The 22902-nt window shown below is 36.7% G+C and overlaps 1 protein-coding gene across 13 annotated transcripts in view; it reads right to left on the reverse strand.

Annotated features, from left to right (window-relative positions):
• dmd (dystrophin) overlaps positions 1–22902 on the reverse strand; it is a 728682-nt gene that overhangs the window by 356990 nt on the left and 348790 nt on the right. For all 13 annotated transcript variants that reach the window (XM_088646795.1, XM_088646880.1, XM_088646889.1 and 10 more), the window contains 3 exons: positions 22702–22884; positions 16060–16254; positions 7005–7177 (listed from right to left, as the gene is read on the reverse strand). In XM_088646795.1, the coding sequence (XP_088502921.1) occupies positions 7005–7177; positions 16060–16254; positions 22702–22884 (551 nt within the window). The remainder of the gene's footprint in view (positions 1–7004; positions 7178–16059; positions 16255–22701; positions 22885–22902) is intronic.

The raw sequence follows: 22902 nt of genomic DNA on the forward strand, positions 1-22902 counted from the left end.
ACCAGTTATAATGCAAATAAGAGAATGAAGACCTGGTATGCACCATCTGAAAGATATTTTTCAGGTGGTTCCATGTTAACCATTCTTAAAGAACAGCAATGGTTGTTGGGAACTTTGCTCTGTCCATCACTTACAGTGAAATAATACATTCGACTCACAGCTTACGCAGAGGTTAAGGATTATGAGTAGTGCGTAAAGCCAAATTTGCATATAGTGAAATTTTACCAAATAACCCTTATAAAAAAAACCCTGCTAACTTCTAACCGCAATTCAAGATATTAAATATAAGAATAAAAACAGTAAATAAAAAACAGCTTCATGAATACAGTATGTCTCACGCTCTTTTTGTGATCACGTAAATAATAATTATAATAATAATTGCTTACACTTATATAGCGCTTTTTCTGGACACTCCACTCAAAGCGCTTTACAGGTAATGGGGACTCCCCTCCACCCCCACCAATAAATGTGCTGGATTCATTCATTTCGGGCCCCAATGTCAGAGTTTTCTCACAGAAAGAAAAATGCAGATGGTGATGCTACTCAACGAGAGAGCACAGACGTCCTGATGCCGGGTCTCTGAGTCATTCATTCGGAATGGGGGAGAAAAAACTCATTTCACAGGAGACGACTGTATAGGCTCGCTAACTAGCTCTTGTGGGCATGCTTGACGGATCCTTCGGAGAACAAAATGTTTTTTCAATATTTTTGTTTTATTTTACGGAGCCAGCCGCATAAAGTTGCAGCTGTGTAAGTTGAGAGCATGTACGGGTAAGTTGCGAGTTGACTATGTTTTAGAAATGTAAGCGCTGCTTGTAATCAAAGGCACTGAGTCTGTTTATCTCCGTAATTAAAACTGGTCCTGTGGGAAAGAGGCATCAAAAATACTCCTCATGGTAAAAAAATGAAGTGGAGAGCTTAGCTACCTTCCATATGGACCTAAACCCTGGAGGGATGATTTAGAAGAGCCAATCAAATGTAACCAAGCACCCAGTGTAAACCCACAGGAATTCAGCATTCAGAATCGGAGGATTTCCCCCTTAACTGCACCCTTTGTTTTCTATCCATCAACCAATTTCCAATCCAACTGGATGCACCATCTTGAATTCCCATTGCTTGCAAATTGAGAAATAATATTTTATGAGCAACTTTATTTAGTGATTTCTGAATATCAAAATATACGATATCATATATTCTGATTATATCCATGACTTCTGTTGCTTGTTCAAAGAATTGTAGCAAATCGGGTAAGCAAGGCCAACCTTTTCTAAATCCATGTTGACTGTACAGTACCTTAGAGTCTTGCAGCCATATATCCTCTAGTTACGTTTCAGAAGCTATTTTCAAAAACCTTGTATATAACAGAAGTACAGAAGACTAATTGGACTTAATTAATTGGCTGGGTTTTGACAGCCTTCTTATGGATAGGCGCTGAAGTAGCAAAGCAGGTACTTTGTTTCAAAGCAGGTACCTGAGACTTTTAAGACTTTTGTTAACAGACCATGAAAACAGCTCTTGTTTCCTTAAGTAAAGTTAGTAGAAAACCGCAGGGCTGTGGAGATTGGTATATCGTACTGTAAGGGAGTCTAGTACCTGCCTCTTCCTATTTTAATAGTATTTAAAACAAAACTGTGTTTGCTCAGCCTGAGGCATGTTCTGTGTTTCATACTTTGTAAACATCTGAGTGAGATATCCATTTCCTACATCTGCTACTCCCCTGTTATCATTTTTGTCTGTCAGGAATTTTACTTTATCTTTCATTTTGTATAATGTTGGACATCAGGTTATAAAAATGGCACTCTGGCATCTTGAAAGGAGCACATCCTGGGGTTGGGGATGAAAAAAACAGACCAGCAATATTCAGATCAAGAATACGTGCTTTTTTAAAACGCACAGAATTAGTTCAACTATTAATTGATTAAGAGTTTTGTCTGTATGCACATTTGTCAGGGTTTTCAAAAATACACCAAGAAAATAAACAAAGAAGGAAAGAAAGAAAGTGAAGAGGTTGCATTACATGGCATTCTGACATTTCAAACAGCAATGTCCTCTACCTGTTTACTTTTAATGTCTAGACTAGTATCCTGGGAGGGAAAAAAAGATCAGAAAGAAGACAGTTCATGAACCCTTAACCCTAGAAGACAGTGCCGTTCATGGCGCTGAATTTAGACACCAGATACAGTACACAGTCTTGTGCAGGACATTCACATAGCTGCCTGCATCAATTAACTCTTTGACTCGGTCCTGGGAAATGTATTCAGCGCCGTTTTCAGCAGTACTAGGATTGAAAGCATATTTCCTGACCGATAATAAGCATGGCGGAGGAAACAGCAGCTAGTGGATTCAGGGCTACTCCTGGTTTGCTGACTCTCTTATGTGCCAAAATGCAAAAAGACCTGTAGCCATTAATAGAAAATGAGAACAGTTAGACCATTTTGTAAACCATTAACCAATCAGCTCTTCCCGGCAGTCCATTAAGCAAGCAAGAAAAGAGATAGCAGTGAAAGCACCAGCCTGAGGGGGATCTGACACAGCTAATGTTTGCAGTGGTAACACTGATTGACATAGTTGCACAGAAGAGAATTTCCCAAAAGTATCTAGTGAGATCTTTAATATCAAAATGCGGGTCAGAACCAGCTTAAAAATATATAAACGTGAACAGACAGTCCATGAACGCGTTCCAACAACATTCCCTATTTCGGATGACATTCCAGAACAAGTCCATAAACTGGCCCGTCTGTGATAAAGGTTCCTATGGAATGAGTTCTCAGTTATGTTCTGTCCACTGGATTTCTGCATCCCACAATACAATCATAAGTGTTTAAATTATTTTAAGCTGGGATCAAAATGCACTGTTGTTACACCCAGTCGAGTTCAAAGGAAAATAAACCAGATTGTGGCACAAATTGTTCAAAACCACTCACTGCAAAAAGCATGTACTGGAGGAAAACAACTCGTTTATATTACTGAAAAGCAACACGTGCTGCAGAATTGTCTGTCACCATGACAATGCCTTAAGCCCAAGTGCACAGTAATGAGCCGCTGCCACAGGAACACAGACCAGAGAAGAGTTGGGAGTTTTTAATTTTTCATTCCTCAGAAATGGGAGATTACTTTTCATTAAAGTTTGTTTTCCTACCGCATACATAGAAACCAATGATGGCTGAACTGAAACAAAACTGTCACCTAGTGTTCTGCTATTTGTGGATCAGAACCTTGAAACCCGATCACAATCAGCTAGTGACATTACTGCTGAAACCTGCACCATCCTGGTCACATACAGTAGCTCAATCTGCTTTTGTACTGGTTGAACCACTCTAACTATACAGGTTTGTATCTCAAACAACAGTCCTGGTCCAATGTCAGCTCCGCAATATTCACTGCCTGGGTTTATATACAGTACATGTCTGTTTTCACAGTCCCCACTTGGAATCATAAATTCTAAATTACAGACCTAAGTGTACAGAAGCTGCTCATGCATTTTATAATATGATACAACAAAGACTTTCTGTAGGTGTCATGTTTCTCTCTCTACCAATAATTAGTTCAAACAGATTTCTATTCTGGAGGTAAACTGTTTAACTGTCTTTCAGAAGAGGTCAGAAGCAGATCTAATTTAATCAGACTTGAAAGTAAAGTGGTGCTTGAAGTCTGTAATTATAATTATTTGGTAGTCAAGCCATTTGAAATTCAGCAAAGAAGAAAACATCTAGTAAGAATAAAAATAATATGCATTTACAAAAAATAAACTAATAATATAAATACAAATGTAAATTGATTGCATCCTTTCTGATTTAGGTTTCTTAATTTAATATTGAGTTGAAAGCCCATACATTTCTAACACATAAACTTTATGAATATTCTGTTTTTAGATCTGACTCCATTGAAGTACTTCACTTTTACTTGTTTTTGTAGAACAGACGTAAGCACACATGGGTATTCTACTGGCAATCACAGGAGCCCACAGAGATGCTGAATGTCATTGGTGTTGGGGTCATGCTGTTCTCATTTCAGACCTGTGGCAGTAAATGCAGGATGCTATAACAATTAAATGAAACAGACATGCAGATATGCTCTTGAGTTAAAAATATCATCAGCAGGGCTTCAAAACTGGTAAGTACTGCAGCACATGTGTAGGCTTTCATTTCCATCTGAACAGTGTGTCACGGAATCATAAAGTCTTTTACATCTCCTTTTGGTGTGTTTTGTGAATATTTGTTTAGAGTTCTTTTTTGGATCATAGGTGATATTCATTTCGAAAACGTCCATAGAAAAATAGCAGAAATAGCAGTCTATCCCAGATGCCTCTGCAGAAATCTATTTATGTCCTCTGTAATCTCAAATTGAAAATGCAATATCTAAAAACCAAATTCAGCAATACGCTATATATACAGTATATACAGAAAAGAAAATTGGGGATAGAGCTTCTTGCAGATACAGACTCCCTGGCTGAAATGGGACTGAGCCCTTCATTAATCACAATGCTACAGACCACTGGCTAGGTGACAGACATCTTATTATTCATTCAGATGTGACTATACTGTATGTGTGTGACGCCTGAAAGTCCCAGAGACAAAAAGAGAATTCAATAGTGTTGGATTTTTTTTCCAGGCTCTATATTGGAGGTGCTAGCTTTAAATCTTTTAATATTTACCTGGACATGAAAGATTGCTCTGTCACTAGCAGTATAGCCATGTGGGGGTTTTTGCAGTCCTTTAGAAATTATGTGGAAGCTTCTTTTGGTTAAATAAGACCCTTTAGTAGAATTTCCCATTTAATTTTTTTGGATCTGTCGACATACAGTATACTTGAAAAAAGTCAACTGGCTGATTTTTCTGATGGACATTACATTTCGGTTTCCAGCTAGGTCTAATGTACGTAAGACAAAGTCACATTTTCACAAGCACTGGCTGCAGAGTACTGTAGCTCACATTTCATGCCTATTTAATTTGCACTGGATAGCATACCTGAAGAATTTTTCAAAGTGGGTTTTCTCTAGGTTTTCCACTTTCCTCCCACCTTCCAAAGCCGAGCTGGCTGGGTTAATTGGTGTCTCTGAACTCGTGTGTGTGTGTGTGTGTGTGTGTGTGTGTGTGTGTGTGTGTGTGTGTGTGTGTGTGTGCGCGTGCGTGCCTGCGTGTGTGTCTGCCTGAGCGTGTGTGTGTGTGTCTCTGTGCGTGTGCCTGTGTGTGCCTGCGTGTGTGTGTGTGTGTGCCTGTGTGTGTGTGGAGTGGTCTCCACTGCAGGCTGTGGTTCTGCCTTGTGCCCTGTGCTTTCAGAACAGATGCTGGAGAACTGCAACCCCTGGCATATGCCATAGAAACATGTGGCTTTCTGCTAGTGGATGCAAGGATTTTATCCTAAATAAAGGCAGCGGTAATGTTATTTGAGTGCTTCCTCATTTCATTCTCAGGCATTTAAATATTTTAAGGTATCATTTCAGAACTGTTTCTGACCCACAGGCCATGACTGTTATATAATTGTGCTGGGAGAATCAAAACTGAGCAATACACCCATTTTTTGATGGAAATTTTTTAAAAAAGAGCACCAGTGATTTTCAGAAATAGTCTTTTAGCAAAATCATTTTTCTTGTAACACAATTAGCCCGTAATGGATTACAAATATTGACTTCTTATTTCTAATTATTTTTTTAATTTTACAGAGCGTGTTAAGTTTTGAATTCCTCCAGATGAAACATGGGCCTAATTCCTGTGTTATTTTTTTAAATCTGTGTTCTTCTGGTCTGCAAAGGGACATTTCATTAAGAACAAAATGCTGTTCATGTGTAATTTTACAGATTGGAGCGAGAGTAAAGCTAGGTATTATTCCTTTCTGTAAACTGCTGTGGTTTATTCTCAAAGCAGTAATCCGTTCCTTTGATGGAAGACAACTGCCTTGCAATGTATGGGAGACAGTGGTGGGCCTAAAAGCTTTTTTGGAAGTTTTCCAGAATGCGTGGTGCAGATATTCAGTCTTTCAAGGTATATCATTATTATTATTGTGTGATAAAATAATAAGTAATATATTATTATGTGATAAAAAGTTATATTTGTCATAAAAATAATTGTAGAATTGTAAAAAAAAAAAAGCTTCTTAGTGCAATACTGCATAGACTGGCCATGGAAAATGTAGGCATAAACATGATGTAACAAGAATTAACAAAGGTTCAAAAAAGCTTTCTTGTGATGCCAACGTCTCTGCTGCTGGATAGTGTCAAGGAGAGATCTGCGCACGATAGCATGTTTTAGAAGTTTCACAGGTTGAGAGGATTTAAGATAAATGACAGGGTCTACAGGGGCACTTTGAACAAGCACATTCTAATGAGGTGCTATTATTAAAATGCTGCTCATTAGTTTTTAAACAATTTAGTTTTACACAAAAGAACAACTAAATAAAAGCAACAGATACAAAGGTACATGTAGCATTCATGTTCATGTTAAGAAAACAATTGGGTGCATTCTGTTGAAGCAGATGCCTCGATCCCAGTTCCTGAGATCAGTATGCTTCTTGTATCAGATGAAGCATGATAGACTAAGCAGGTGTTGTCTAATTTTTAAATTATCGGAAAAGAGAAAAACGTTCATTGTAATATTGCTGTGAAACTAAGCCACATTCCGTAGTTATATTGAAAAAGCAAGCTGCACCTGGAGGGATCTACAGTATTTAATAGAGTTTAACCCACATTTTCTTCACTGTAGGTTTTTATTTTATATAGAATATTACCATTTTGTTTTTCCCAGCATATAGCAAAAGGCATTTTAGGGACACAAGGTACCCAGATCATCCATTTTCCATAAAACAATGTATGTGTAACAGAATCATATACAGTATACGCAGTTCAAGAAAATGCTGGTTACAATCTGTAAAGTATTTTACTTCAAACATGTGAAGGTGCACAATTGATCTTATTTTATGATTCACCGGGGAGAACATGCTCAGCTTTCTGGCACTCAGAATGCCTATACGAGAAGAAAAGAAAGTTCAGAAATCTCATCAGTACTTACACCTGCCTGTCCTTGTACAACTTGTTCACTTTCTCCCAGTTAGTATCAAGCTGCCGGGCAGAGTCCTGGATGTGGCTGTATTCCACAGGTGAGGCGTTCTGAAGGACTGCAGATCTCCTGCTCTGGGCATTCCCCACTGGGCCAGCCAGCTTGGTCAGACTGACTTTTGCATCCTGGGAGAAGACGCAACGTGACAGTAATGCATGACAACACCAAATAGAAAAGAGGAAGACAGCTGATGGGTCTCATGAAACAGCTTTAGCCTATGACCATTTGCACACGTGAAATTTATACAATTAAGATAAGCACTTACAGTACTATTAGCTAAGCGATGAAACCTATTTCAATTTATTAGCAATACTTATGTCTTTAGCTATTCAGGCCTACCTGTTTTGTACGTCCAGTCATACAGACGTAATTCATTTTGCCTACTGCATATATTTCAATATTTACTTTAGGGTTACAAAATTGAATGCTTACATTGTTTTTTTTTTCTTCGATAACTACTGAGTACATATACAGGCCACGTCTGAAAGACTGAATGACAGGATATACTGTATAAGACATTTTTCAGTGGTTTTTATATGTGTAAATTAATTATTCACTAATAGGCTTCAGAGCCCACCGAAGCCGTGCACACCCTGTATAATGTCCAGGATATATTATACAGGTCTATGGGAAAAAAAATAGAACATGGCTTCTAAATAACATTCACTTGCAAATGGGTTACACTAAACACAGGAAAGAACTGGAGAACATCCAGTGGAACCTTTCCAAGGTATTGGAAAATAAAAGTATAATCTGCTGAAGCAACAAAGCCATATAAACTTTCATTTAGGATATTTTCCAAAGAAGTTGCCACAGTTAGTAAACCCTTACCTCCTGATGTGATCAATGAACATTATAACACAGGCTTTGAAAGATTGCAACAGTCTACTTAGATGTATGCAATGCGATCCCACATGCGCAGATGCTGTTAGCTTGTGGTCATGCCACCTCTCTAAAGATTACAATCCAGCATTCATATGTTAATACCAGCAACAAGAAATGGTCCAAATCTTTTTCAATAATATGTAAAACACTTGAATTTTTCCTAAGGCTTTCCCAGGACACATTGAAAGAGGAATTATGCTAATAAGAAATTAACATGAATTATAGCCATTCTGATGTGCACATTTGCTGGGTTAAAGGAATTGGTAAATATATCACATGGTTAAGGACTGCATCTCCAGATACTGTACGAATACTCCATGAAGCTCACATAAACATCTGATGAACAAGATTCTGCTATGAAGACCGCACAGACTTAACATACAGTATGACTAATTTATAGGAAATACAATTTGTATGCATCCTCTGCTGCAGAAACTACAATAAGATGCCAATAAATAATGCTCACTCAGAGATGAATGGGTCACCTGTTGACTTTAAAGACAGCCCCATTTAGTGTGACTGCTTTAAATTGCAATCACACTAAACAGCAGAGTAAAGCTATTCACTTTGTAAATGTTGTATTCAAAAGAACATTTTCTAAGTCTGGATTTAGCTCTAGGCCCTTGTTATTTACACTATAACTGCTGTCTAACACAATCTAGCATGAGACAAGCACAATTACAGGGACAAAAAGGGACAAAATTATATAAAGTATCCATTCAGTTCTGTCGCATTAAATGAAATGATTGATTAATTTCTTTTAGCTAGTGTCCTTCACTTTACATCATTTGTGCTAGAAGTGCATCTTATTTATTAAAATTAAGGATTGCAGTAAGAAAAGGACATTACTTCTAAGCATTAAACAAATTGAACTTCCTTATGAATGTAACATAAAGAGGAAAATGTACAGTAACTGATAACAAGAGACGGGGTATTTCTGTAAGGATACACTTCTTAGGACCTATTGTGTTTTTTAATGGTTATTGATTTCTTAACATTCTTGCACATAATGTTTATTTTTGGCTATGTTCTGTAAAAGGTAAACGATAATGGTATTGTCACCTTCTGACATATAACTTCTTCAGTCTAAATTAGAGTATTTTATGTTGCTACAGGTTTATTAGTCAACTCCTGTAGGCTTTCCATTTAGCCAGTTAAGAAATTAGACTTAAAATCTATAAATTATTTTGAGGTATATGACTGCAAAAGGGGAAGCCTGTTGAAGTATATTTGTGCAACAATGCACAGTGTAAACAAACAGTTTACAACCCAGCATATCACAGCAAAGGCAAAATGAGAAGGAACAAAAACCCAAGAAAAAATCTACTGGGATAAATGATGCTAAAGTACTTGTTGTTTCAGTGCTTTTGAATATCGTACCAAACAAAAGCTTATGTTAAGGGATGTTACATTATATTTAATGTGCTCATCTATAATATGGGACAAAATTCTGGTTATAATGTAACCAGTAAAAGGGATGCAGAGAACTTCATGTTTTTAATATTGACCTGATTTAAGTATTCAAAATCCTCAAAGGCACTATTGAAGTAGACTAACCCAATGAACTTCAGTTTTGGGAATAGTTTTGGCACTTTGTTTACACAGAGAGTTATGGGGGCCTAGAGACAAGCTATCCGGGCATATTATTGAAGCTGATACCTTGACCTCTTTCAAGAAACAGCTTTCTTCCAGAAATATCTTTGGGTCAAATAGGTACTCACAACCAAATCAGCTGGACAGGGTTAATGGCTTCCTTTCCTCTATGATCTTATTTGTTTTCTCAACATTTCAGAATTTTACACTTCTAATCAGTTAAAGTAAACTTTGTTAAGTAGATTATGTACAATGGGTATCTCAAGGCTGTTGGTTAGATTTCAGTTAGAAAAAGACTGAAGGTCTGGTATATTTTGTCTGCTGCATTATCTGATATTGTTTAGAGTACTAGACCAAGACAACAAAACAAATGTGCCAAATTTCTCATAACTTGAGTAACTTAAGAGAGATCATATCCAAGTGCCCTCACTGTCTAGACTTTTTATGTACTATGTGTTAGTGGAGAGAAAGAAAAGATGTTACTGAGAGTAAATTTACAGTATGTATCTTCCTGTCAGGGTTTCCAAAATTAATGATCAAGGGTAAATATAAGACCTCAGTAAAAGTGAAATATGTTAGGATCCATCTTTATTTGTTAACATGCAATTATTAGACAGGAACATGCAGTAGATTCTTAATTCATTAAGAATAACTGAAAGGTTTTTGCCTTTCCTGTACCATCTCTCCTGTATCTTTTGAGATACTGTACCTTGCACATGCAGCACTATTCAGATTATTTCCTTGGCAGAATTTGAGACCCAGAGTACAACAAATGAGTTCAACCATTACATCAATTAGAATTTGAGACACAGCAGAAGCAGTTATTAACACATAACTGTTTATTTCAAAGGATGACTATTTTTACATATCACATATATACTGTAGACTTTAATACTGTTACCAACAATTCTTTAGAAAAATAGCTTGATTGGTGATTGGTATTGCTGTGGTCAGTAACACTGATTGGTCATCAACAGTTAAAAATATTTACGGTGATTCAGATTTCTTTTTAATTACTTACAAACGTATTTTTATGAAAATAATGTGTATAACTCACTGTATAATTAACTATATCAAAAACTATGGATCTTATGCTACTGACATCATGTTACAGTAAAATCAATAAGCTATCTTGTCACACACATATTTTGTGTTTTTATGGACATTTTCATCTTTTTGACAAGTTGTGAATAATAATATCCTGAGATCTTACAACAGTCACTTAATTTTAGGTTCATTTTCCCAGACGTACAGTAGTTCTGGTCACCAAGGTGTCTGCCTATCTTCATTCTAGCTGAGCTCTACATCTCCCTGTAGCTCACAAGTGAAAACCCATTGAAGCTCACCAGGTGTGAGCCTGGTCAGTACCTGGATGGGAGACTCCTGGGAAAACCTAAGGTTGCTGCTGGAAGAGGTGTTAGTTGCGCCAGTAGGTGGCACTAATCCTGCAGTCTGTGTGGATCAAATTTCCCCATTATAGTAATGGAAACACTATACAGTAAAAAAGGCGCTGTCCTTTGGATGAAATGTAAATCCCAGATCTGGACTCTCTGTGGTTATTAAAAATCCCAGGGCGTTTCTTGAAAAGAGTAGGAGTGTTACCCCAGCATCCTGGCCAGATTTCCCCCTGAACTTTACCAATCATGGCCTCCTTATAATCCCCATCTATGAATTGGCTTCATCACCCTGTTCTCCACACCGATAGCTGATGTGCGGTGAGCGTACTGGTGCACTATGGCTGCTGTACGCATCATCCAGGTGGGGCTGCACACTGGTGGTGGAGGGGAATCCTAAAGCACTTTGAGTCGAGTGTCCAGAAAAGCACTATATACGTGTAAGGAATTATTATTATTATTATTAGAGGTACTTATTTGAAATAATATTTTAATTCGTACAGTATGTATAATCATCTTGATCTATTAAAACATTGCAAATGTAACTTGAAATCTTTATCAATTGTAAGAGCTGAAAACAATAATAATAATAATAATAATAATAATAATAATTGCTTACACTTATATAGCGCTTTTCTGGACACTCCACTCAAAGCGCTTTACAGGTAATGGGGACTCTCCTCCACCACCACCAATGTGCAGCATCCACCTGGACAAAAACATTATTCTAATCAGCCACATTATTAGTTTAATAAAGAGTTCAGTTCAGTAATCAAGAGCACCTGATTCCTATTACTTATTACAGTTATGAGTCCAGATGCTTGCCCACTAAGATATGCCACCACTTCTATTGTATATACTCTCAGTACTCAAAATAATTTTGCAGGCCTTTATCTTAATTAGTTGAAGCACAATTTACAAATGTCCAAAAAAACTATAAAAAAGAAGGTAAGACAATTCAGCCCTTTGCAAACCAGAATGCATTAATGGTTTTAAAGTGTTATTACAGTTGTGTGCTATAAACTACATATGATGTACTGTAAAGCTGGCAAAATACAGAGCCTGAAAGGACCATTATTTTTTCACATGAAAAATACCTTTAGTATACTTGAAGTATAAGTAGTATAATTATACTTTACAAAAAAAAATCAAAATCCAAGATAAAAAAACTGACTTGGAATGATTTAGTTCAAAATACTGTATCTAACCCTGCCCCCTCCTGCATGTGACTCTTAACCTTACAGACAAATCGCGTAACCCCTTCACTAAACAGTAAGCAGCATTTTCCTTTTTTAGTGCCAGTTATTGACAGAGATGAATGCTTTCAGAAGGGAATAAATATTCATTGAAGGTTCTCCAATTAAACGTATAATCTTCCCACATCCTATGAGTGCACCAGACCCATCTGGCTTTTGCCAGAGATTTATTTGGATTTCAGATGGAATAGTGCCCACAACCACATCTCTTGACAATTTAATAGTCCAGCTAAATTAAACCAATGGCTGTACTTACTTGTAACCACAGCAATCAATATAATTAAAGATGGTGTCAGATACAATCATATTAGATATGTGTGAGGGAACAAGTGATTAGCTGAAGATGTAAATCAGTCATTATGGGTCTACAGCTTTAAGAAAGACAACTTTTTATTGGTGAGTATAATTTTTTTTAGGTCAATAATCTCTCTGACAAATCTCCCTCACATATTGGAAGAACAGTCAAATAAACCCTTGTCATTCATTTTTAATTAACAAATTAAGTTTAAACAGCCATTTTGTGGTGTGGATGAAATTTTCTGAGGCAACTGTATAGAATGATGTAGACTGACATTTAAAGATAATATGCAGGTAATCTACTTAATGAGGAAACTAATTAAACACTTGAGACTGACAGCAGGATTCAAAAGGGTTTGTTTCAGACAGGAAGGGCTGTATAAAGACACATGTAATGAAAGAGTTGAAAGTGAAAACCCAGTGGACAAGATGATACAATTCTGGTTTTAAACAAGAATCAAAGACGAGAACAATGCTGCCCCAGCCTACTGGTACTGCTCTCATAAAGTTAAATTCTCAGAGCTAAGGAAACAAGTTTCATTTCAAACTCCCATGCAGAAACTCCAATCTTATTCCACAGTCTTTCAATGAAATGAGGCTGTTTTTTTGTTCTTGTAAAAAACATACTTCACTACAGTAGCTTCTAAAGCCTGCGGTTCTGAAATAATGCATGATTGTACCCTCCATGATCAACTAAATCTACTAGAGATAACCAATCAATAACCAATCAAGATTACTGATTTGTTTGCTTCTTTAACCTTTCAGTCATTCAGCTTGATGTGTGTTTTGATTTATCATCTTGCAGTATATTTCCATGGAAATCTACTGTTCACAGATTTGGGGGTAAGGGGTAGTCTTGGAAGCCCTGCATCCCAATGATGCCAGGGCTTCAAGTTAAGTAAAGTAAAGTAAAGCCCTGTTTGGATGCACCTTTCTGCCTGCACTTTTGGGTAAAGCTTTATGCCCTCTTCCTGGTGGAGCAGCAGACAGTGTGTTAGCCTTGACCATTTTCATGATGGACTCCACAGTCAATACTAGGGTGCCTTCACTTGGCATCGATACTCCTTTATCTGAGGTCTTTGGACAGTTTTTCTCCTGTGTTCAGCCTTCTTGAAAACCCAGTAGCAACCAAGGAAAAGTTTAAAAATACAGAAGATAATCTAAATAAACACCGGTACAAGTATTAAGAAAAGAGCACAGGAACTTTTCCTACTGGAATTGTGCACACTTCTTTCATCCGAGCTCCAGAGAGAAATGGATCTGGTGTTTTAAACTGAGACTGAATTAGAATGAAACTAGATGTAATAATAATAAATGACTTGAATAGGTTTTCATTTATTGAATACCTGTAACTAGTTTGTTTTCCTAACAAGTTCATTTTCCCGGTTCCTTTTAATTAAACAGGGCTCCTTTAATGCAAACACATAATTAGGCCCGCCAGGCATTTCGGTGCTAATTCTGCACCTTACCACTTACATGAATAATGAAAGTGCATTTAAAAAAAAAAAGATTTTCTTTCATCCTCGTTTGGTGGTGTTCACTATAACCAATTCCCATTAGGAAAAAAAGTATATTTTTATTATCTATTTATTATTATATATTTTAGTCCTAATTTAAGGCAGATTTCTTCCACCACACCTTTTCCAGAAAGGAACCTTATTGAAAACCTCCAGTAGGAGAAGATGGTTTGCTATTATTACTAAACGAACATCTGTGACACTGCAACATATACTATATTATACAGTATTTAGTCTATAATAATATTCTCAAATCATGATATTCCGGTGGTCCTATTTCAAGAAGCAGGTGCATAGGGCATCACAAAAAGCCCTTTATCTTCTCTTGTGTGATAACGGGTATGTGGGCCTCCTGCCAGGCCTGCTTAATATCCCCTGCCAAGCCTCATCACCTTGACCTGCAGAAACCATCTTCCATCAGCGCTAGAGGGTAAGCAAGCGTTGGCATTTATTCACTAAAAGGACCACTGCCAGGTTGATTTGAGCAGACTTCATCTGATTTGTGTCTGCACGCACATGGGGCCACGCTGAATGACCTTGGCTTGTTGGACAAGAATCTGCATGGGAGTCCACACAGATGAGTCCAGGTCATTTTCGAATGCGGCGGGACTCGAAGCTAAAAGCGTTCGAACATGCAAAATATGTGAAGTTTTAACAGGAGCAAAGCTCTTTGACAGCGTGGCGGCTCAGGCTCATAAGTTCTTGAGCGGACGTTCATCCGCTCAGATGGAAAAAACTAAACAAAACAGAAAACAGATCATAATAAAACCGTACTGTTTCATTTTATAGTTACAGCAGTGAGACTTTCAGCAGGATCCTTGTGGAATACTTCTGTGGGAATACGTGAGGTGCTTTTGCATGCCAGGTACCATGTTTCTATAGAATATAAATGTGAACATTTGTTCATTTTTGCCCCATGCAGATATTTCTCCTCATTAAACGAGGTTATCCTTGCCGAACATATGTATTCGTAAGGCTCACAGGAAGAAGCAGCAGGTGGAGTTCAATTATAAAAGGGTCCAATGCTATTTTGTATTGTAGCCAAAAAAAAAGAACATCAGTCTAACCAAAGTGGTAAAAACTGTTCGCATGATGCCTTAGAACTGCTACTTGCACTGTGGGTTGGTAGTTCTAAGAAGTGGATGGCAGGACAATATACAGTACATTTCCAGAGGAAGCAAGTATGCAGTTTTCTTCACTTCTTGGCAGGTACAGGGGTTATAATAATGAGCTGAGATGATTGACAATTGGTGGCGTGATTGGCAATAAAGAAATGTTGACGTGCATTGATAGGTAAGCTCTTCCTGTGGAAAGGGGAAAAGGCTCAGAAAATTCCAACCACATTGTATTTAATACTTTATATTTGATATTATTTGTTTCACTTAAATAATTAAAGACTACTACACAACTGTTTATTTTTATTTTATGCAGTACATTACTGCAAAATGAATGCAATTGAAAAAGAATGTAATACTGTATAAATTATTTTTTCTCGCCTCCAAGAGAAAATGAAAACATTCAGGCTTTCAACAGACACTGTAGGGACATATTAATGGTCAGGTACACACCGATTCATTAAACACAAAAAGCAATTAACTTTATTAAAACGTAAACTGGACAGAATATTTAAGGTATCTTTAATTAATATGATGAACAGTCATGAATTCTAAACAAAAATCCAATTTTGCAAGAAGTACTCTATTTGCATTCATTCACCTAGGGTTTTGTATATATTCACCTCATCACACACAGTGATAGTGTGTCACTCAGTGAGTTAGAAAGCAGCTCATATTGACTGTAATTGCTTTAAATTTAAGATTTTTATATTAAGCCATGAATATAATGTCGGCGGGATTCACCGAGACATAAACCAGAACGGTTTAATTAAAGCTTACAGCTTAAATCAGAACGAACTTGATTGAACTGCATCTAGCTATACAAACATGAGGTAAATGTAAGTGCCATTAATCAAATTAGTAACTGCCCAGAAACCAGAAGCCCTGCTAGTTCCGTCACATGCACTCCACAGCTCTCCTGCCCTCCCCTATGTCTCCTGAGCGCTCACCTTCAGACAGTCTTCTTGCTTGACCAGGTCATGGTAGGCTCCGGCCCAGTACTCAGGGGAGTTGAGGAGGAACTCTATCTCCGCTACAGAGTGCAGAAGCTGGCGCAGCTCTGCCAGGTAGGTAGAAGGCACATGAGGGCTCTCCGCAGCTGGTCCTTCAGTCTTTACCACTCTCGTCTCCTCGTAAACCGAATGCTGGGTTTAGACACACAATGACAATTACATTTCTTTGTACTGTACGAGCAAACGGCACGGATGCATTCTTCTTGTTGAAAGTAAAATGAAAAATATGGCCAAACACAAACCTGACAACTGTTCCGTATTTTTTTCAAAATATTTAACGGTGGATTTGATAAGACATACCAGAGGTATATCATAAGAATATTTTGAATATCTGTAATGATATATTTCAAGGTGTTCATATACTGTATATTTATATACTCATATATTTATACAGATCATTTTTAAAATGTGAACTATAAAGGCCACACTAAATATCGAGATTGGTACAATATATACAGATTCAAGCCAATGGTGAAAGGCTGGATGGGCTGGTAAAATAACTTTTCTATTTAGAAAACGCTTAATTTCCAACAGAAAGTCTCGTTATTGGGGGTGGCTTTAAATTACATACTGTAGAATAACTTAACCCTCCCTACGGGGAAAAACAAAGTTTTCTCTTCTGGCTTATTAGTTTTCCCAATAAAAACACCTATTTGATGACCAAACATTTCAACTGCCAATAAACCCAGGGAAGCCATTTCATGCAAGTGTCCCTTTGAATGTTTTTGTTCCTGCTTCTTTACTTTCTTTGTGATAGCTTTGGCTTCTTTTCTCCCTAGACTTTGCACCCTTCACAAAGTATTCAAATTATTTCACTACCATCATCTTTAAAGACGCCAAAGGAAAGCTCATCCTTTCCTCTCTTTCACCTGTCACTTTCAGACATTCTTTGCTGGAATAACTACTATGAAAAACAAACTTTGCAGAAACAACATCAGAGAATAAAGCATCTGTCTTATCTTTGCTCACTTGGTTTCTAGCAATCAATATCTATCCACGAATCTTAAAACTATTTGTTAAAAGTATCACCAGGAATCGGCATCAGAAAAAATGGTTTTGTTTTCTAAAAAAATCCTTTAAACGTCATGTGTATATGCATGTGCACTTAATTTCAACTTCTGTCCTCTCAGCAGAGAACAGATCAATACCATAACTCATCACTCATTATGATGTTTCTTATTCTTGCTTATCTGCTTCAGTCCATACATTACTTCAGCTTATACCTCATGATCATCTCTTTTCGCTCACTTCAATTCAGCAGATGTAAATCAAGCCAAAATCACGACAAGTACAGTATAATTTCTGATTTGCTCTCGGTGCTCCAGGTAATCTATTTCAAGAGCATCTCTAAGACTGAACCAGTGGCACGGATGTGAGTATGATAGGGAAACTGTCTAGTGAGTCTGCCCTCAATAATTTATAAAAGCAGACGAAGCATAAAATAAGCATTAGATTGGGATACATGTTGTAAACCCTGAACTCGGCTCATCTGAAAACCACTGCATAAGAATAAGGCAGATGCATTAGTGTGTAAATTAAAATTATAGGATAAATAAATACAACAAGGATTATTTGCTGACATGGGAAACGTAAAATAGTTTTGACTACACATCTTTTAGAATGTATATACGTACACAGTACAGTAGCAGCTTTCATTAAACACAAAAGAATGTTAAACATAACGTCACCTCGGAAAGACATTACTTTTATAAATAAAATTGTTGCATTCTTATTTGTGTGTCTATACGCTTGTATAAAAAGAGAAAATACTTTGTGACAGGAGACTATTAAAGCATTGTTAATCTGTTAATTGGTGACACGATTACTCGTCTGATTCTGAGTTTGTGAAATTTCAGAAGCGAAGCCATGCTGGTTCTGGAAAACCAAGTGGTTGCTGTGAGTGGTGGTAGTAGTAGATACTGGTAAGAAGTGCTCTTGCTTCTTGATCAGAAATTCCAGAACACTGCTGGAGTATGTGGAAATTTACAGATGAAAATTTAAACTGACTGTTTAGTCATTAAAGATTTCTTGGTACTGTTCACAAAATCATGAGTGTTAACCCCAGTATTGTGGATACATTTCAGTCTGGGTTTGTAAATTCTTGTGAACCTAAAGTTTCTCAATTTTCTACCTGATCTGGTGTGTAGTTAGGCTGTTGGCGCATATTAAGTGCTAAGCATTTGCAAGTGTAGCTCTTTGGGAAGAAAAACAGGACAGTAATGTACAAATTTGTGGTTATTAGTAACTTTAAATTTAAATTTGCAACATGCTTCTCCTGTGAACGAAGATAATCTGAGTGTACAGCGTTTTTTTTACAGTTTATTTTCAAGTTTCAGATTATAAGAAGTCAGCTGTAGTTTAATTAGGTAGTATATTAATTACCCCCAATTTCTAATCAGCTTCTCCCTGAGAAAAATCTCTGACTATAGCCCTCATGCTCCAGTTCACTCAAGGAACCTGTGAGGTACTGTACCTGCAGTAACACAATCTGAATGAAATCTGGCCATTCAGGAATGGACAATAAAAAGATATTTATTTTGATCCTTGCCTAAATAATATGATTTATACAGTGTACGGATATACAGTTTATCAAATGTTTGATCTGCTATCTATACTCAATTATATTGCAGTGACAGCGCATACTTGTGATTGCCCCAGACTTGGTCACATTTCACAACATGTGGCAGACGATAACTGTGTCAACTACAACACTTGGGTGCCATGAAAGAGCCATACTGTAATTCTAATTCTGAGTTAGAAGTTTACCAATATGCAATAGAGGCATCCAGGCAATAACAGCTGGTAACATTATAACTCCAATATAATTCAGGGGCCAACAATGTTGTCTCACAGTTACGTTGACCATATAATGTGACCTTATAACAACACATACTGTATGTGTTGGCCATCATCTAACGTACTGTAGCGCATCCTCGCACAGCAAGGCTCACACGTGCTTTTCCTCTTCGATCGGGGATTCATGTCACACACTGCCCCCGTTATCATTAGATTTAAATCCGACATCTGTGAGAAAAGATGGCTAGGCACATGACATGGCCATTGTCTTATTGAAAGCATGGAGCCCCACATCTCCATGGTCTGAGTCTCGGCCAATGACTGAAGTGTGTGCGGCTGGATCACTAACACAGAGGTACCTCACTTGAAAGCACCATGTGACCAGGCACAATACAATATTTCTTATCAAACAATTCATATTTCTTTTCAGTCCTTATTCAGCATGTTTTCAGCTACACTGGATATTACTGTACATAAGAATTGCTGTTCTGAGAACAGCTCTCCCCTGAACACAGATCGCTTTTCTGATTAGAAATGGCCTTTTTTGAGGTACCACACAAACAAGGCTGTAATCAATAAGTGAAGAGAGGTGAAAAACAAACATGTCGAGGAAAAAAGAAAATGTCCTTAGCCAACACGTGATGCCCTTGTTTTATAATTGACCTTGGTTACTGAATTAAACAACAATCAAGGAACAATTCCATTGAAAATCATCACTTTGCTATTTCATGTAGGCCATATGCCTAAAATGTTTAGGCAAAGATTCTATGTACTCTTCCACTGCAGCATTTTATCGGTACATTAAATATAACAGTCAAATTCTACACTAATACCATGTGAGTAAGATTAAACACATTTGGTTATATTTCAACAAGCTCCTATGGAAACTCCCAACAGCGGGAGAAAAAATATAATCTAATGGCTGTCGTCACAGTTTGAGTAAATTGAAAGAATTCATTAAAAAGATTAAAAGAATAATGATCAAAAACTCTCCATTTTAGAGAATCTGGAATGGGTCTGAACATCTACTGTGTGTTGATTTATTTGGCTCAAGCTTCCAGCGTTTATTTAATGCATGAGTCGTGCTATTCAATTTTCCATTGTCTCGCTAGCTCGGAAAGGTTTTTGTAATAAAGATGTCAACAGTTTAAAGTGAATAAATATCATTCTCTTATGGGACACTAAAACCATTGCATACATAAATCAATGTTCAATCTTTCGTTGATCCATTGTCTCTGGCACTTGCTTTGTCAAACTAGATTCCCTGTATGTTAATAAATACCTCACATTTATTAATGCCTAACTATAGTTACTGGGAAAGAGGCACAAAACTAATGGGTGGGGCCAATCCACTTTTTTGTGTATGTTGTTGTGAATGCTGGAAAAGTTATCAGAAAACTGATTATTATATGTGATTTTTATGATATTTTACTGATTTTAAAAATATGAGTGTGGAAACTTGAAAAGTACTGTAGGATGAAATTATTAAAAGAGACTGATTACTGTTTGTGCAGTTTGATTACACATATTTCTAATACATTGAAAATAAAAGAAACAACAAGTGATGAAAGATTCAATGTTCAGTGTGGAAGGACCATATTTTGTACGTTGCATGATATTTACTAGTGTTTTTATTATTTTGTATATTAGATTTCCCAGCACTGAGGATATTGGTTTTAAAGAAAGTTTTGTGTTTTTTTCATACAGTAAGTGCTATAACACCTACTGGGAACATTCCATAAATATATTGTATTCATTAATAATTTCTCTTCAAAGAACTTTTTAGAACATAAAACTCACAATCCTAAAAACGAATTAGCAAAAACAAAAATCAGTGCAGTCTTTTAATACTACTTCTTCATTCTTATTATATTTAACTTGCACATTTCAATGGTCAGGTTCCATATGAAGATAGGATACAAATTTAATCTTCGTAGCAATAATTCAGATTCCGACAATTATGTAAAATGAGACACCGAATGCACGCACTGAAACCCTGATTATGTATGTTGTTGTGCGTACTGTGAAAATAATCATAAAACTGATTGTTTATTGCGCTTCTTATATGAGCTGTTGAAGATGTTGTTAAATTGCTCATACTATAATAAATCTCTTTCATGAAACAATTAATTTGAATTGTGACATTTCATTACCTGTCGGAAAATAAATATACCGGTAACATATTGGCAATGTGCAGTATTACACTGGCTGTATTCAACACCAAATTGATTTGAAAGTATTAATTATTCATGAAATAAATTCCCAATAACATATGTTAGATTGGGGGTCGTTTTTTTAATCTGAAAAGTGCTTAAAATGTATTTAGAGGAAAAATTTGATATACTGGTATATTCAAAATTGTATGTTACTCATATACCCACACATACTGTATACTGTATATATATAGTTCAGGGTTACAGAGAAAGCAGAATTCGAAATCTGTACAGAAAGTTCTCCCACTTTACATTTTGAATCAGCATGAGTTAATTAATATCCACCCTCTTAATATATAGTGTATACTGTATACTGTATATATGAGATACAGTATTGCTCATTTGTTGCAGTTATTTTTTTATAAAATGTATTAATGTGATTTTATAAAATAATGTAAGAATGAGACTGAAGTGGTGAAGATCAACAGAGAAACAAAAAAAAGACAAACAGAGAAAGAATGTCAGGTAAATCCAGTAGCAATTGGAGTTGTATTAGTAGCATTACCAGTAGTACCAGCAGTAGCAGTAGTACACAGTTTCAAACCCTATTATTGCTCATTTTTAGGTTTCGGTTTAGTTTAATCTTCATTCATTATTTTATGCATTTGTGTGTTAGGGAGGGAGCAGGGGCAACCAGATTAGCTTTGCAAATGGAATTTGTATGCCTGGAAATTTTTTAATTTCCTTTAAATCCAATTTAATTGATATTTGTATTGCATCTCTAGACACATAAACTGGTTTGGCCATATTGTTTTCACCTTAAAAAGGAATCCAGCTTCCTTTCTGTTGAATAAAAAAGTACAAATAAACTCAGGAGTTATTTTGTATTAATGTGTCATTCAGACTCTAATATGTATGAAAGTGATTTAATTAACCTATTATAAAGATGTTGCATGCCCCGATGCGTGATCATCTGGAGCACAGTTTAATACGATTAAACTCGCGCTGAATAAATTTCAAATGACTAGTGTCAGCTTGGTAAATATTTGTGTGATGTAAATTTACAAATCAACAGCCTTCTAGAATTTCCTTTGTGGAAGTCAAAGGAATCCTAGACACGCAACACAAGGCCAAAGAACAACTTTTTCTGTTGTCCTAAGAGTAGATACACAGAGAAATTGAGCATTTAGAGCAGATACTGTATGACTAAAACGTGTCAGAGATGGAACGTATTATGCAAAACCTAAGAGAACAGACATATACAAATAATTGACACCAGGTGCTTCCACGAGTTAAGAATATGAAGACAACAAAAATAGCATGGCCCACACAAAATGTTAGTGGCAAATAAATGAGGCAAAAGAAATCAACATTTATTTCTTGTACTCCATGTTTGAGAAGCTAAGACGTCTAAACCTCTTTTCTTCTTGGGTCTTTCTGAAAACCAAGACTGAGGACATTCCAGTAGCTTACTGCACTGTCTCCGCAGAAAAAAACCCAAACCAAAAACAAGTAGATTGTTTTTTTTTCCCATCTCAGACACAGTTAGTGGCGCTTGGTACTTCGTTAGTAGCAGCTGCAAACGATACTGTTTGCAAGGAGGAGGAGGTTGGGGTGGGGGGTAACTCACAATTTGTGCAAAGTTCTGTCTTCGGAACTGAGCAAATTTGCTCTCTATTTCTTGCCAGCGTTTGTTGAGCTGGATCAGGTTGGGCTCCACTGCCTTTGCAGCCCCGTCCCTTGACAAGCTTTGAGCTTGTCTATTCACAGCATTCAGGTCTTCTCTCTTCTGCTCCAGCTCCGCATCAATCTCCTAGTGAGCAAAACCAAT

Source organism: Lepisosteus platostomus, chromosome 2 (genome assembly GCF_059453375.1).
Source record: "Lepisosteus platostomus isolate fLepPlt1 chromosome 2, fLepPlt1.hap1, whole genome shotgun sequence".
Lineage (NCBI taxonomy): Eukaryota > Metazoa > Chordata > Actinopteri > Semionotiformes > Lepisosteidae > Lepisosteus > Lepisosteus platostomus.